The sequence below is a fragment of the Agrilus planipennis genome, unplaced genomic scaffold (assembly GCF_000699045.2).
Source record: "Agrilus planipennis isolate EAB-ADULT unplaced genomic scaffold, Apla_2.0 scaffold180, whole genome shotgun sequence".
Taxonomy (NCBI): Eukaryota; Metazoa; Arthropoda; class Insecta; order Coleoptera; family Buprestidae; genus Agrilus; species Agrilus planipennis.
Genome location: NW_020442427.1, coordinates 349,207 through 364,495, shown reverse-complemented (window position 1 = coordinate 364,495; position 15,289 = coordinate 349,207). Strand labels below are relative to the sequence as shown.

General features: G+C 35.7%; 1 protein-coding gene across 1 annotated transcript in view; it reads right to left on the bottom strand.

Annotated features, from left to right (window-relative positions):
* Positions 1-15,289, bottom strand: part of LOC108740573 (homeobox protein B-H1-like) — a 46,956-nt gene that overhangs the window by 13,087 nt on the left and 18,580 nt on the right. The window contains exon 2 of the mRNA XM_018474933.1: positions 5,175-5,394. Within this exon, the coding sequence (XP_018330435.1) occupies positions 5,175-5,394 (220 nt within the window). The remainder of the gene's footprint in view (positions 1-5,174; positions 5,395-15,289) is intronic.

Here is a 15,289-nt window from a genome sequence, read left to right as displayed (position 1 = left end):
TATATATATAGCACATATAGAGCATAGTTACAGTATTTTTATGGATCCCTAGCAAATGACAAAAACGAAAATCCTCATTTTCTTAAGTCCTGGTACCTGTATCTCACCAGGAGGGTCAAATTCTTTAATACAGTTTTAGACAAAAATAAAACTTTTGGGTATTTCATTCCCACCAGCCAGCAATGCTGGTGGGCGGGCAGTCCCTCCGGACTACGCCGGATGGCTCTTTTTAGCCTGCTTTCAGGAATCGTGGGAAGGGGTAGCTGGTGGTTCGGGTGAGAAAGTTGAGACGGACGAAATGAAGACAGAAGAGACTGAAAGATTATCTGTGGAATATTACTGCCCCAGCATTTGCTTAAGAGATCCAAGGAAACCACAGAAAAAGTTGGACCAAGGCAGATACCCGGAATCTAACCGGCGTCCTCCCGAATGCTAAGCAATGGTCTTAACCTCTCGGCCATGCCGCTCGGTAGTTTCAGACATACCTGTATACATCAATGATGTTTTACACATAGATCCTTGATGTATTTACATGTTGTTGACTATTAATTAGCACATGCCTGACACATTCGCATCCCATTAACGTTTCTGTTAGAAAAGCTTGGTTAGAGTTGAAAATATATGATCATTTAGGTACATTCAATTTTAAAAGTTTCAACAAGTGTTGTAATGGAAACTAAACCTATGTCCATGTCAATCTGTTAGAACAAGGAGAAGAATATCATTTAGTAGTGAGATGAAGATGGTTGGTGGTGATCTGAAGTTCAAGTAACTCACAATTAGATGGTTTTCTTAACGTTTTTCGATTTGCCACGGTCCCGGTCATTTAAATATTCCTAACCGAGATGTTTAAGTCGTGAAACTGATCGCAATGAAGTGTATTAAAGTGTTTAAAATTGGAATGACTCAGTAGTTCGCCGTCCTTTATACGAGTAAATTGAAATTCCGAAGCGTTTAGCTTTTTGCTTCCGACGGAACCCCGTCCATGTTTGTTTTTAGTTAAATATGTTTACACAAGTGATTTTAGAGCGAACGCGTCCGTAAAAACCCGAAACAATTACATTCACGTCTTCTTCTTCGGCGTTGTTTTTTTTTTCTCATCGTCTCTTCTTTCCACTTCACCTCTGAATTGTCTTCGTCGTTTTGTATCTAAACGTTACCGTGACAGCATTGTAACGCTGGCGATTGTTTACTTTGTTCATGACAAAAAAAGACCGTCGCCAATCGAACCAATTAAAGATCTTTTCGTCAAAGGAAAGGATGCGGGGCAAGTTGACAATAAGTATCGAACATTATAGGGGGAACGATGGAACGAGCAGCGAAAAAAGGCACTGCGGATTGCGGATGTCATTTAATTTTACGAGCAGTAAGCGTTTTGTAGAAATTCATTAAATTGTATTAATGGATTATTTAAATACATATTTTTTTATATCCTTAGCAAACGATTTCTTCTCATTTACGAGTTCCACTGACGAATGTGGTCAAGTATTTTGAAGTAAGTACGATAGAACTAGAGGCAGAAACGGAAGTTAGGAGGGGTTTTAGGTAGACCTACATTAGATTACTGTTGGAAATAAGGTAGTGTCGCCGAAGATGGCCCGGCTCCTAAGATAGCAAACTTTTAAAAAAATACGGTTATGATTATTCGAAACATTTTAAATTTCCTCCATTATCTAAATCATTTTGAAAATTTACAAATTCAAAACAAATCTCGTTGCTCTAAACTGTGAAAATTTATATTTAATCTATTTGTCAGCGACTTATAGGTGTGTTATTATTTTATTTCCTTTTTCGTATTTTTATGATATTATACTCAATCCGAGTGTAATTTTCTATCATGGCCCATAATACAATTCCCAAACATAGCCCGGGCCTTCTTAGATTTAAGTTCTGATTAAGGATAAAGTTATTAAGTAAATTGAGATTTTTTTAAGTTTTTTAAAAGTGTACACACTCAGTTAAAGACAGTAGCGTCTAATTTGTTTTAATTAATTAAGTATATTTTGATTGATCTCAAAGTTAATTTTCAGTATTCCTTAGATAGCCCACCTATGAATGACATTAAAAAAAATATATAAAAAATACCTGATTTATTTTTATTTTTGATAAGTAACTTTCAAAGTTGATCGCAAACTTAAATGTTATTTTATTTAGTATTTTGTTTTTATTTTTTAGTTGATTTTCATTTTGATAGATTTAAGATAGCCCACATTTAAATTTTTGGTTGAGTTTTTTAACTTTTATGAATAATGTTATGAGAAGGATGTGTGTTTATTTTCATGTTTTATGTTAAAAATGTTTAATTGTTTATAATGCATATATATTCATTAATATTTTTCGGGCCATCTTGAGCGACCAGCTTCCCAAGATAGCCCAATACCAAGCTTCTAAAAAGTGTTTACATTTGTGTTAAAATGCCAAAAGCTTTACTACTTTTTTAGATATCTTGTTTCTCAAATAAATATATAACAACTTCCATTATGTTTTTTTTTACTTTACTTATCTGCAACATTTTACGAGGTTTTGAAATTAAGTGGGCCTTCATTGGCGCCTGTACCTTAGTCAAGGATATGGGTTGTTCTAGTTTTAAGGAAATGCGAAGATTAGCTCAGGATAGGAAAGAGTGGAGGTGCGTGTACAACCAGTCTTAGGACTGACGACCTTATGATGATAATGAGAACCAGACAACAGTTTGGGGTTCTTCCTTTCTCAATTTATGAACATCTGCTTAATTTACAACAATTACTGATAAAAATTGGAAGCATTTCTTTAAGATGATCATGTAAATCCGTTTTCTTTCTCTTCGTCGACGAATTAAATCAATCAAGCGGATTATATTCCATGAAACCAAAATCGTCCGGCGGTGACGTCCAAAGTAAACCAGGTAGGTAAACTTGACAAGCAAAAAGCTCAACCACCACCGTCAAAAAACAACAACAACAACAACATGCTTCTGTTTTACATACACGTAAGAGGTCCATGAACTTTTTGTTTAAATAGTATAATATCTGATGATGAAGGTGGCCCAAACGTGTGTCCAATGGAACTTGAATAAAATTACACCGTAAAATTTGAAGCGTCCAGACTAAACGTTTTTCGTTGACGAGACCGTTTGCAGTTCGTTTACCTAAATAAATACCACGATTGATGATGGCCAGTAGCATTTGAGGTTACAAGTTTGATACTCAGCGAAGCACTTTTTGTCTTTCTATTCAAATTTGGACTAATAGCTACGTTACACTCTACTACACAACAGTCGATCATCAAAAATTTTATACAATATGGTGTAAGCACAAGTCATTATAATGATTCTGATGGAGCTTTCCTTAAAAAAGAAGCAGAGGGTTTGCCTACTTTTATAAGACTTGCCTTACAGCTTCTTGTTAATCTTTCTACCATGATTTAAGAGCATGTAACAATACGTAACTATAGTAATTATCACACCAAAGTTAATTCCTTCACCTTTTAAAAATGTCTGACAAAAGTTTATACCGTCATTGTACACCACGATGAAAAATCTGCTAGAAAACCCTTAATTCTTTTTGAACGTTCCCAATAATATAAGATAGATACGAATTCACCACCTCGAAGGAAATCAGTTTTAGTAGCATTTGTACAGGCCTGACGCTGGAAGCTGGCGGAAATTTTAAAATGGCGTGGATGCGCGGTGGCAAAAGGAGGCAGTTGTAGGTATAAAGATTGCAGCCCTGATTCTTCAGTATTCCTATCAGGGGCGTACATTAAATATTTAAAAACAGGGATCAATGAGCAAGTAATAGACAGACAAACAGAAGAACTAATTGTTGATGATGGTGACAGTGATAGAGATTCCCATGATGAGAATTAATGTGAAAACTAACTATAAAACAAAAGCAAGTCATGTTTTTACATTATTTTCTAGTACGCTACTGTCCTATCTGTATTAATACTATAATTTACGCCTACTGAAAGCTTATTTGTGTATCGGTTCCAAGTGACTTACCCAAATAGGTCATAGATGGGCAAGTACCTGCGCGACCGCTCGCCAGCTTCCTTCGTCAGACCTGTACATGTTTATTTTCCGGATTCACAAAAGTACAACCTATTGATCTTTATGTTCCCATAGAGAACACAGTGAGCAATAACGAATGGTAAAACCTACATGAAGATGTAACCGTTACGGTTTTGGGTGAACAACAAATTCTGTATAACATTTTAACCTTCTAATTTTACAATTATTATTTCTGCTTCATAATATCGTTTGTTTTAATTTATTAAAACGATATTTTACACCATTTCCTCATTATTCTCTTAAACATTTTGTAATTTCTGAATATTTTAATCGAAATGAGTGGTTATGAATGTCTTTAGCATAATTTCTGCAATGTCTATTATCGAGAAAGTGCGGACTCGTTTATAGGATGCATCTTGATTTTCTAACGACGCCACCATCAGTAAATGTCTTATTAGTACTACAAAAAATTGGTGTTGCTTCATCCTTAATAGCTCTAGACACACACGCGACGGTATCAAGCGTGAAAATTGCAACAGATTTTTGCTTTAATTAACACATTTCATTTTATTTTCCATAAAAACATTCTTCTGCTGCTGGCTTAGTCTGCAGAAATTTATTCGTATTTTGGCAACGCATATTCAATTGCAAGTAAATTTTTTTGGCATTCACTGTGTATTGGGGGTATATTTATTACAGTAATTAAGGATAACGCCATTTTTAGTAATTGGTTAAGCTAATAATAATTGATGAGATATGTATTCTGTATTAACGAGAATGCAATAAATTCATTGTTTCCGCAGCGTTGGGTTTTAATTAGCAACTTTTTTGTTTTTATATTAATTAGCCAACGTTTTCTGTGTTTTTTTTTTAGAATAGTCATACACATTGTGTGCAACACTTTGTTCTTATTTTAGCGGTTAATGAAACGACTGGTGATGGTAATAGCTGTAATAATCGTCACGAAATAGTTTTAGAACACCGTTAATAGAATAAAGAAGCCGATTGTTAGGTTTCTTTTTTGCTTGAGAAAAGTGCTAATATATGCGCAAACATCCCATTATAAACACTTAACAGAAACTGGTACTTAATTATACAAACTAACGATTACACGACTGTTAGGTTACTTGAAATGTTACTAAGTACAAAAGGACACATTTATAAAAGAAATATAAACACTCACCGTCTATTTTGGTACCACGTTTTTACTTGTGTATCTGTAAGACTCAGTTTAGCAGCTAGTTCCATCCTGTCTTGGACGCTGAGGTATTTTTGTCGTTCGAAACTTTTCTCTAACGTTTGCAATTGTAAATCTGTAAACGCTGTTCTTGCTTTTCTCTGCTTTTTACTAAGAGGGCCGTTTGATGTTTTTGATGAATTTAATGATTCTTCACTGGTTTGACCTGAAACAAATTACAAACAAACGTCAACATGAAAACAGCAAGGCTTTCGAGTCTTCTAATTAACTATACATTGCCTGAAATTCATCTGATTTTGACCTTATCAAATACACACAATCGAATGTATAAATTTAGAGAAAATTATAACAAATCAATTCGTGCTTCGTTAATGGCATACTGTCAACATACTTGACTAGCATTCGAAAGGTCGCGGGTTCGAATCGTGGACTGGTTAAATGGCTTTTTCTCAATATCTTAATATAGAGAGGTCTTTCCGAAATATGCGCATCAAAAATAGCAAAATTAGAAAAGAATTAGGATAGAGAATGAAGAGTGAGGAGACAACAAAAGTCTTGAACAATTATGCATACAGTGCAAAATAAAATTGAAGTTAGGATCTATAACAACCAGGACTAGGAAAATATCAGAAGAAGTAAGATTTGTACAACACCAATTCATCGCTATTTATAGATAGCAGCTACTACCTGACTTGGATCTCAAATAAATAATAGATATCTAGACTTCCCGTTTTGAAAGAGATGTTACCCGACATGCAAACGAAGCTCTTTATCAACACGTAGTACAAAAATTTGTGAGTACAATTTCGTAGTTCCTGATGTAAAGAATGGTTTGTAAAGTTTATCAATTTCTGAGGTGTTAGGTTAATTCTTTTTTGGTGACGTGATCGAAGGTGTGAGGACGAACGGTGTGGTGTCGTTCCTTTGAAACTTGACAAACTAATATTTCTCTCGATTCACCCACGGAATAAGGAAAACGTTTGCAAGCGAGCGAGTGGAATGTCGACTGAGTCAACGCTGCAACGTGGTAAGTACCCTTGGTGGTCCTTATGACTGAGTAGTAGGCCGTTTGTTCACACCTCCGGTACCTTATCGCGTCCGACCTAACAGCCGACCATGTAGCATTTTCAAATCGATTTAAAATTAAATCGGTGTTCAAGATAACACGAGTGCCAAGAGTTATTTAAAAGAGTGATTTCACAATTGCCCGACCTATCTTAACGTTTCTTTATCAACCGTTTGTTCAAATTAAGTACTTTACAGTGTTCAGCGCCCACCACAGCGTACCCACATCACCTATGCACAAGTCGTAGCTCATTCCTGTGTTGCACTGGCGTTAGTGAATTATGCACCTTTTCGAAAATAGCACAAGCTCCTTCGAAGCATCCTCCATACGGTCCTTTGTACCAGATGGTGTATGTATTGGATTCTCTTACGTTTTCAACTCAAGCAAGTCTGTCGCCTCTATACTGAAAGAAGATTATGATTATGGACATTCTTTCTACGGTCCTTTATACCAGATGCTGTACGTACTGGACTTCTCACACTTTTCAACCCAAAGAAGTGTATCGTCTCTTCATTGGAAGAGGATTTTGATTGTGGGTCCGGAACTTCTTCTTCCTATGGCTTTTTATACCAGTTGCTGTAGGTACTGGATTTCTCGCACTTTTCAACACAAAGAAGTCTATCGTCTCTTTATTGAAAGAAGACTATGATTATGGTTCCAGAACTTCTTCTTCCTTTGGTTTTTTATACCAGATGCTGTACTTACTGGACTTCTCGCACTTTTCAACCCAAAGAAATCTATCGTCTTATCATTGAAATGAGATTATAATTATGGATTCAGAATCTCTTCTTCATACGGTCTTTACACCAGATGGCGAAGAAGATTATTATTATTTAGGGGACCAGAACTTCTTCCTCATACGGTTCTATATACCAGAAGTTGTACTTACTGAACTTCTCATACTTTTCAACCCAAAGAAGTCTATCATCTCTTCATTGAAAGAAGGTTATGATTATGGGTACAGAACTTCTTCTTTATATAGTCCTTTATATCAGATGCTGCATATAATGGACTTCTCATACTTCTCAATCCAAAGAAGTCTATCGCCTCTTCATTGAGAAAAGATTATGATTATGGATCTAAAACTTCTTCATACAGACACTAGATGCTGTATGTATTGGACTTTTCTCATTTTTTCAACACTAAGAAGTCTATCGTGTCTTCATTGAAGGAAGGAATTAGTTATGGATCCAAAACTTCTTAAAAAAATTTAGACGTTTAGGTTATTTCTTGTATTTATTTCAAATACTTGCATTTACAAAGAAACCAAATTGAAACGTTTTTCAATAAATATTGTACACTCGCGTTATAGTTAAATGCTTCCTTTTCTGCGTTCCGTGCTTCTTGTAGTTGCTGGTTGGCATGCTTGCCTTTTTCCCGAGGGAACGTTACAGCATCGAGTTCACGGAACATAAGGTCGTTCCAACAAACCCAACAAACTTATCCACTTTGCGAGACCCGATGCCCCTCACGTTTCCGACGTATAAAACATTCTCGAGCTAAATCTATTTTTCATTTTCAAGATTTGTCTGTCAGGATATTTGCCCGGTTCTTTACCATTCCCTTTTATTTTGATCTTCTACTATCAATATATACAGGACAGACGATTGACAAAAATTGTTCACTAGAAACTAGACAAAAAATTGCTTACACTTTATCTATGGATCTTTATAGGCACCGTTCTTTCCGAAACAAAGATTAACAACAATACAATGATTGAACAATAGCTTTTATGCTATATTTATGACATGTTCGTTAGTGCGCTACTTTGACTTACAGACTACACACTCACTGAAAGAGAGCGATTATTATTAGAGTACATTTGCACTTTGACGGAAATTGCCGATGTCAATTCAGAATGACGTCGGTAGCGGAAAGGCGAGAACAACCCTCGTCCACAACAATACAGTACAACAATTAACTTGATTTATCGCTCATTCTTGACGGTTCTCTTTAATAAAACGCGTTTCGTGAAATCACAGGCGAGAAACTATCGAGCGCTCTAATCTAAGAATGTTCTTGAATAATTGTACTAAGAAATAGGTAATGATCAGAACTAATAAGTGAACGGGAGGGAACGGAGTTCGAGACGGACGCGCCGCGGCGCCGAGCGTGTCGCACGCGAACTCCTAATAATGTAATTGTCCCATTATAGGGGAGCGCACCATTAGCGACACCTCGAATGCCTCGCACAAACCGGCTAAATGGTAGACGGACTGTTGTCACTCGATTGTATTGACCCAGACGAGATCAAAATGATATATAGGGTGACGCATTTAAAACCTTTTCCATTTGGAAAACTTTCAAGTACAATTTTCTTATCGGACATCTCGGAAACAGGTCAATTTTACCTTCAATAGGCTTTTGATTCGTGTACGTAAAACCATTCCCCCTAAAGCGAGGAGTCTTGAAGCGGGGGTTTAGTGGCATATTATTTTAAAGGTGTTTTAATTGTCTTTACAATGGAGGAGGTATTCTGAGACATGAAGGGCAGTTAGAGGGATATTTGATGCAAAAACAGGAGTTCAGAGGTAAACCTAGTGTTCAGAGACCGTTCTTCGTTTTGCAGGCCATAAAATTCCTGCATACAATTTTTAGAATGTTTGCAAATTTACAAGGCGGTATGGTGTTTATTTGGTAGTAGACCCTTAGATGCATCGGTACAATGTTTAAATTAGTTTATAGAGGTANCCATAATGGAATAAAATAATTCGAAGTGGTCTGTATTCTATCGAAACTGCCAGACGCGGATTGCGATTTCGATCTTTACCCTTAGATTCATCGGTACAATATTTAAATTAGTTTATAGAAGTAACGGTTGAAGAAGGATCCTTTACGATTCCAATTTAGTTTCAGTTTTATTATGGGGTGTTTTTTTATGAGCCTAACGGTTAAAAGTACCGTTAGTTGATTTCTTGATGTGCCGATATTTTCTCAGATTGTAAACTTCCCTCTTTCCAAAATTTTAAGTTGAAAGCCCGCCTTCTAAATTTACACCGAATTGTTTTGAAAGGATTAATCACCAATGGTGAAACTAGCCACACCCTTGGTGTTTTCCTCCTAGTTTAAGTTGTAGATATAAGAAGACAAGCACTTGTACAATACAATCATAATGAATCATTAGTTGGAGATAGTCTGTACATATTTGTAAATATATAATTAAGTTGACTTCGCTGCAAGAGTTCTATTTTTTTCTACCTTCCACCAAAGAATTAAACAACACGCCTTATTAATTTAACGCGTGTGCTGATATTCCACTTACAATAGTAAGTTCCCGAATATCTGCCTGTGAAATTTAACACCTAGATTAGGTTGCTCTAGTTTTCAAGAGATACAAACATTGGTTCAAGCTAGGAAGAAGTGGAGGCGCGTGTCCAACCTGTTGGTTGAAGGATGATGAGGAAGTATGCCTATCACAACAAAAAGAGTTCTTCACATTGAACACAGCATGCAGAGATTTGAATGAAACATCATAAAAGAAGTCATTTATCGCAAAAAGGAACTGCGAAAAAAAATTGGAAATGACAACCTTAGTGGTTAATTTGACTCATTTTAGGCTCTTTCAAAGTTGCCAAATTGGTTACTTATATTTTCTTTTTAAATTAAATTTCCTTTTTTGTATGGACGCAATTAAATTAAATAAAGTTTAATTAGTGCAATTTTACATTATAATTAATTTTTTGCCTAATAGAAACTAGATGCCTTTAAAAAACGTGTGCTAATTAACTTTTTTTATAGCGCATGTATTTAATTGGTTGCAATTAATTAAAATATTATTAAAATGGACATTTCATATTTTCTAATTTAAAAAAAAAAAGTAATTAGAATAAACTTTCGCTGCAGAAAAACGTGAAATGACAAAGATTGCAATGCGTCTTTTATTATTATTACAACAAATCCAATAGTCAAGCTAAAACTAAGACAGTGCAATAAGGGGGCGGTGATAACGTTAATAACAACAGACGTGCCGAATTGGGGCGTGAACACCACGCAGCATCCCTGCGACGTTTGCGAAGTTATCGACCTTCAAAGTGGACAACGACGCCGGCCGCCACGACGAACGCTATCTTCGTTACACTTGCGCCTCTGATTGGCTGACGCATCGGTGTTTTGATAAAGTAGCTGACGCTTCTTCAGTCGTCTCGACGCCAATACAATGGCTGGTAGTAGTAAATGCAAAGCAGTCTACAGGGTCAAGGAAATTAGCAGCGGCTACTTTGAGGAAAATGGAATTTTACTACCTAAAATTAGATATTTATCTTTATTTACCAAGGTTAAAGTCAAAGGAGTTGTTAATATAGTAAAATTAATGATAGATCGCGTGTGACAATGACGTCGTAGTCTGTACAAATCAATCTTAAAAATGATTGTTACAATTAATAGAAGAATCTTCACAATTTGTATATGGGACTATTTTTGACATATGTATCTACTTCCTCAAAACCAAGACAATGTCTTCAACTTCCCTTAGACATGTATTTGACTCGTGCATCATTATAATCTTTCTCCATATTAGTTGTCATCTAGTCGATATTGTTTTTGACGAATAACCTTTCGTTTCAACAAGTAGATATCCATATTTTTAAATGGACCTTGTTGGAGCATATGTAATCCTCAAATGTAGCATCGTACTACAGATGGCGCTCACCACGCCATTTGTAGTATTTTCTAAAACGCGCTGTTAAGACAGCAGGTAAAGGTTGGTCTGTGCTCTGTCGGAGCTACCTGCGACGCGCTGATGAGATCCAAAAAGATCGAAATCGCGATCCGCGTCTGGGAGTTTCGACAGAATACAGACCACTTCGAATTATTTTGTTCGATTATGGTAACTGCCTATCACGTTGAGGTGAGCTACGCCGAGATTCATTTCAACAAGTAGATATCCATATTTTTAAATGGACCTTGTTGGAGCATATGTAATCCTCAAATGTAGCATCGTATTACAGATGGCGCTCACCACGCCATTTGTAGTATTTTCTACGAATAACCTTGTTGACTATCTATCGTTTCACTGACTAATCAAAATCATCAAAACCTAATTATGAAGTTCCCTCCATTGGCCCAAAAACAAAATTTGACACCAAGTAAGGTCTCGTAGATAATATAAAACAAGTAGAGGAAGAAAGATCTAATGATCAATTTTTATTTCTATGCTGAATTACAAACCACGTGACAATCTCAATCTCTTTGAGTGGTCCAATTTTGAGAAATGCGAAGTTTGACTGAAGATAGGAAGAAGTGAAGGTGCCTTCAGTAAGACCTTATGATGATGAAGATGATCATAATTTCAAACTCTTTTTGACTTTAGAATCCTAATACTTGCATTAAAAAACACGTTCATAGATATAATCTTCAAAGATTTTGCACAACCGTAGAAATTATCAAATTAACAAGTAGGCACTTATTTAGATGGGAATCGAACTAATTTACAATTACTTACAGTATTAAAGAGCCCTCATCAATTTGATAGGACACACTAATTAAGAACTTCAATCATTCCTTAAGGTTGGTAACGATTTGGTGGAGGTGTGAACGGAAACCGTATCATAGATGATCCTAATTAACCAACAGTTAAACTAATCCTTTTAAGAAGCGCTTGACGTCCTTATTTACATACGTGAACGCCCGAGGGCAAGTGACGAGATTAAATACTTAAACTGCTTCTCCTTCATTAATGCTCAATCAGTCTTCACAATCTGTACATCGTGTGTTGCATGCTGGAATATTAACGCGAAGTCTTCCATCAATTTATACCGCGTTGTACAATTGTCAGAATTATAAGTTGTAATTGATACCATAATCGAATTCTACAGAAGTTAGTGAGATATGTATGACAGATGAGTCCAATAGTTAGATAATACACGAGACAACGTTTTTGTTTAATTATGTCCTTTCCAATTAAAACGTTTGACAGAAGAAATCTAAATTACATATATGTATACTCTTCAAAATATACAGACTCAAGTATAAAAGGAGTTGAATAAAATAATTCGAAGTGGTCTGTATTTTGTCGAAACTGCCACACGCGGATTGCGATTTCGATCTTTATGGATCTCATCAGCGCGTCGCAGACAGCTCCGGTAGAACACAGACCAACGTTTACCTGCTGCCTTAACAGTGCGTTTTAGAAAATACCACAAATGGCGCGGTAAACGCCATCTGTAGTACGATGCTACATTTTAGGATTACATATGCTCCAACAAGGTCCATTTAAATATATAGATATCTACTTGCTGAAACGAATCCCGGCGTAGCTCACCGCAACGTGATAGACACGTTACCATAATCGAATAAAATAATTCGAATTGGTCTGTATTCTATCGAAACTGCCAGACGCGGATCGCGATTTCGATCTTTTTGGATTTCATCAGCGCGTCGCAAACAGCTCTGACAGAACACAGACCAAATTTTACCTGCTGTCTTAACAGCGCGTTTTAGAAAATACCACAAATGGCGCGGTAACGCCATCTGTAGTACTGTATTTTTTAAAAGGAGTTCTTTTAAACAAAATAAAAATATATTAGAACGCTTGCACAATATTCCTACAGGACTCGAAACCCTTTTCAGTTCAGCTTCTGTATATACTGTTTCAATGATACTTTATGTATTGTTATTTTCAAAGATCGAGGACTTCAATGAAGAAATCAATTGATCGCTACGCATTATGGCTTTCAGGATTCAACCACAATGCAAGCTTTATATGAAGACACATCTTGAAACAAACACAATGCACTCTGACAAACTTAAAAAACTTACAGCTTCAAGTTGGTAGTGAAATTCTTTAAATATTTGATCAGGAAATGTCACAGAGCGTTCTGATTGGCATTCCTCCTTTATTATTATTGTTAAATATTTAAAAATCCACAGCACACTGTGGCCTTTTTTAATTTGCCATAACGAATTGTGTTTGGTCTTACAAGTACCACGTTGCCTTTTGGATAATTCTGAGAAATCACAATGCGTTATGGACGATTGTTTCACTCGGCATTTGGGTCTAAGATATGCAAAAAATTTGGTTCATTTTACCCCGAGAGCTTGTGCAGCAGTGGAGTTAATCTGATAGCGATTGTGACCAATGAACAAAAGCCTCCTGATCGACGCAGTCAGCGCAGCTACACAAATACGTAGGCCGAATTAATGGTTGTTAATTACGGTGAAAATGCCACAGTAGTAGGTTGTCACAACTGAATTATCGCCCGTTGCGTGGTATCCGCGTGTTATTGCGTTTTGATGATTTAAGATAAACTAACGACTCAAACATGAACTTTAATAATTATGCCATTAACAAGCTTAAGCAAGTGGAATAAATCGGCAGACTCCGAATGACCTGCCTTGCTGTCACGGGTCTCTTGATACCAACCAAGCCTCTAGATGTTGTGCAGAAATTACCGCTCTATTAGAACGGCAAAATGTCCACCTTGTACCATACCATTACGAAATATGTTCAAGAGCTCATAAAATTGCATGTTATCGTTGATTATTCTTACAAGCAGTATGTACGCAGTGGAATGACTCAATTTATGTTTATTCATTAATCACTACAATATCCAAACGAGTTGACACCATATTTGAGATTTTTCCATTCATCGGCATCACTCAATCCTGCCAAAAGGGGGTTGCGCCCTGTTAGTGGACTACACAAACGATGTTTTTTTCATCAGTATCTGTTGCGTGATGTGACGATGTAAAAAAATATTACAATCGTCGGTGTACTGCTGTACCACATAGAAAAACTTCTCGAAGGACCAGTGCACTCGATGGTAAAAAAAACACACAGAAATAGAAATAACTATATTTAACTTGCTACAAGTGCACACTATAGGATTACGGATAACTTGTAAAATATTGATTGTTTGAATTGTGTCGATTGATAATGTTCTAAGATGATATTCTGTATGACGATTGATATTCTGTATATGATTATGATAATATGCTTTTTCGATTGAATGATATACTATATGATTTTTATAATAATGCTCTCTCGTTTGATTGATCTACTATATGATTTTTATAATAATGCTGTGTCGTTTGAATGATCTACCCTCGATTTACTCAAATTCTTAATATATAAATTGTCATCCCTACTACGAAATGAGCCAGCCGAAACTGGTTCAAGCTGTACAGCTATTGTTAGGGTGGTGACCTTACCAACCCTGGAAATACCGAATGGTACTGATTTCGGGACAGACAATACATCGTATACGTTTCTTTGGTACCTGCACAACAATAGTGCAGGAATTGAACATAATTTGGAAATGTTGCTGAAGGCAGTTTCTTGAAATTACAAATAATAATGTTAAACTGAACAATTGATACAAATAACCCAAGAAACAAATGTGCAAATGACCAAATATACCTACAAATAAGCAAAGAAATAAATATACAAATGAACAAATATACCTACAAATAAACAAATAACCAAATATACAAATACAACATATACCTACAAATAAAGAAATATACAATTATGAATAAAATATACAAAATATGTTTCAAACGTCTAAACAGTATCCATGCAAGAAACGTTCATTATATAAATAGAGTACCAAAGTCAATTCCATTTAACATCTAATTCTTAAAAATAGTTAATTCTTCTTGAGACTATATACGGCTAGGAATTACGAAACAGTAGAAACATGTATTTACTGAAGTTTCTGAAGGAATACCTCACTTAATCACTACTTATTATAATAAGTATCAAGTTTTGCCGTTTGATAATTTTCACACTTATTTAGTATTTGAATAGATGATGTGTAATGCAGGATATTTTGCAGTCTTCCTAAGCATGGAACGTACAATTACGTCAGTTAGTAGATAGAAGCATGCCGTATGGTTGAGGTTGAGCGTTAAAGTTTTTCCTAATCGATTTCCCGAGGCATGCCATTTCTGTAATTGCGAAGCATTTTAATGTGTAGACATTTAAACTCTCCATACACGGACCATGGCACTAATTGTGTAATTTCCCGGAGATCTATTTACATTTAAAATATTTACCTACATGTATTTAAAAATTATTATGTAATAATAATAATAA